This window comes from Megalops cyprinoides, chromosome 7 (genome assembly GCF_013368585.1).
Source record: "Megalops cyprinoides isolate fMegCyp1 chromosome 7, fMegCyp1.pri, whole genome shotgun sequence".
Taxonomy (NCBI): Eukaryota; Metazoa; Chordata; class Actinopteri; order Elopiformes; family Megalopidae; genus Megalops; species Megalops cyprinoides.
This window is the reverse complement of record NC_050589.1, coordinates 607,166-609,204: the sequence shown is the minus strand read 5'-3', so window position 1 is coordinate 609,204 and position 2,039 is coordinate 607,166. Positions and strand designations below refer to the sequence as shown.

At 53.8% G+C, this 2,039-nt stretch overlaps 1 protein-coding gene across 1 annotated transcript in view; it reads left to right on the top strand.

Annotated features, from left to right (window-relative positions):
- Nucleotides 1–1,249, top strand: part of LOC118780554 (poly(rC)-binding protein 4-like) — a 15,599-nt gene extending 14,350 nt beyond the window's left edge. The window contains exons 12-13 of the mRNA XM_036533119.1: nucleotides 485–654; nucleotides 869–1,249. Of these exons, the coding sequence (XP_036389012.1) occupies nucleotides 485–654; nucleotides 869–1,217 (519 nt within the window). The 3' untranslated portion in view covers nucleotides 1,218–1,249. The remainder of the gene's footprint in view (nucleotides 1–484; nucleotides 655–868) is intronic.
- Nucleotides 1,250–2,039: the final 790 nt, after the last annotated feature.

The window sequence follows — 2,039 nt, the reverse complement described above, 5'->3', positions numbered from 1 at the left end:
GAGAGCAATTTAAGTCTCTGCGAAGGCCTCGCCCACCCACAGGAAGCAGATGAATCTGTTCCCCCCAAAGGGAGTAAATCCAGCGATTACACTGCAGTTACAGGCAGGAAACTGTCTGCGTCTGCGTCTGCATCTGCGTCTGCGCAGACCCCTGCTGGATTACATACGCATCCGCCCCGAGCTGCCCCTTGGCCACAGGCTCCATTTTATCTCACTCAGATAACACACAGCCCTCCCCTCAACCACCTGCAGGTGGCGCTGCGCCTGGTGGCTGGTGGTGCCTGGTGGTTTACCCTGAACACAGATGATGTTAAAGTGTAAGATGCGGAGGTGTGCAGGGTATCTCCTGAATAAAGCCAGTCTGAGTGCTGATTACAGGATCCTGTAGAGACACGTTTTCCAGCAGAGAGGTGATTGGTTGTTGATGGATAAGGGTCCCTCCCATGCAAATTCTGTGAGTTTAATGTTCCTGTGCTCCTTGCAGCTGATTGGGTCAGTCATTGGCCGTCAGGGCACCAAGATCAGCGAGATTCGGCAGGTCTCTGGCGCTCAGATAAAGATCGGCAGCCAGGTGGACAGCAGCAGTGACCGGCACGTGACCATCACGGGCTCCCCCGTCAGCATCAGCCTGGCCCAGTACCTCATCACCTCCTGGTAAGAGCCACACCCTGCCAGCAGGGGGCCGCAGAGCAGCAGACCAGCATAACAAGGTGCAAAATAGACTTGAAAATACCAATATGCAAACACACAAACATGCATAGACTCAAGAACATGCAGCGTGTGTATATGCACTGAGTCCTGAGGCAGTTTTGCAGACTCTCTCTCTCCCTCTCTCCCTCTGTCTCTCTCTCTCCCTCCCTCTCTTCAGTTTAGAGACGGCAAAGTCCACCGCCCTGTCCTCCTCCATGTCGGCCCCTGTGGATCTGGCGATGAGCTTCACCCCGCCCGCCACGCCCGCTGCGTCTCCTGCAGCTCTGGCAGTGGTGGGCGGAGTGCCCCACGCCCCTGTGCTGGGCACGCCCTACGCCCTGCCCCTGTCCAGCCTCCTGGGCGTCAAATCCGTCCCCTTCCTAGCGCTGTCTGGGCCTGCCCCCACGCCCCCCCACACGGCTGCTGCCCTGGGTCCCGCCCACACCTCCCTCGCCTCCTACACCACCAAAATCTCATCGGTCAACGGCATCAAGAAACCCGAGAGACAGAAATTTGCACCCTACTGACACCGTCCCACCCTGTCCCCGAACCCAGCTCCCAAAACCATCCAGGGACAGGGAGGGGTACTGCTCCCGCACCCCCCCCCACCCCCCACCCCCCCACGCCCCCCCACCCCGCTGCCTGAGGTACAGCAGCCATACAGAGAGAGGTGCAGGAGGCCTGCACAGCCATACAGACCAGACATTGGCTGCTGCAGCCACTGCCCCGCCCCCTCCCTCTCACGGGCAGCTCTCATTGGCTGATGGTTATGATGACTCCTCTGGGACTGTTCATGCTGCACTGCTGACAGACTCTGAACTGGATGTGATGATTTTTATACAGTAATATCTGTGTATGCTCCTGTAAACATCTTCCTCAAGTTTTTAAAAAATATAAATGTAAAAAAAAGATATGTCCAGAAAAAGAATGAAACTTCTCTGCTCTGTTTTTGTGTTTTTTTGTTTAATGTATTTAAAATGTGCAGTTTAATTTATTGTATTCATTTTGATTGCTTTACTTTTTTGATGATTATTGTTCAGTTTTACACTTGGCTGCCGAGGCAGATGCGGTTAGCATCTTAGCTTGTCCTGGCAGGTGAGCGTTCAGGCCTCTGACTGACAGTGCATCTGGGCGGCAGTGTTGTTTCACTAAGTAAGAAAATTCGTGTGAAAGCATTCATGTGAAATGTGAGTACAGCTGAATGAGGTACAACAACATGCTTGAGTGGTTTACTTTATTCAAAAGGTCAGGGGCCACTTGTACAGCTGTTTAAAAGACTGCTGCTGCAGTGTTGTGCTGCTGTGCATAGCAATGCTGCCCCCTAGTGTCCGGCCCAATGCTGAACGCGC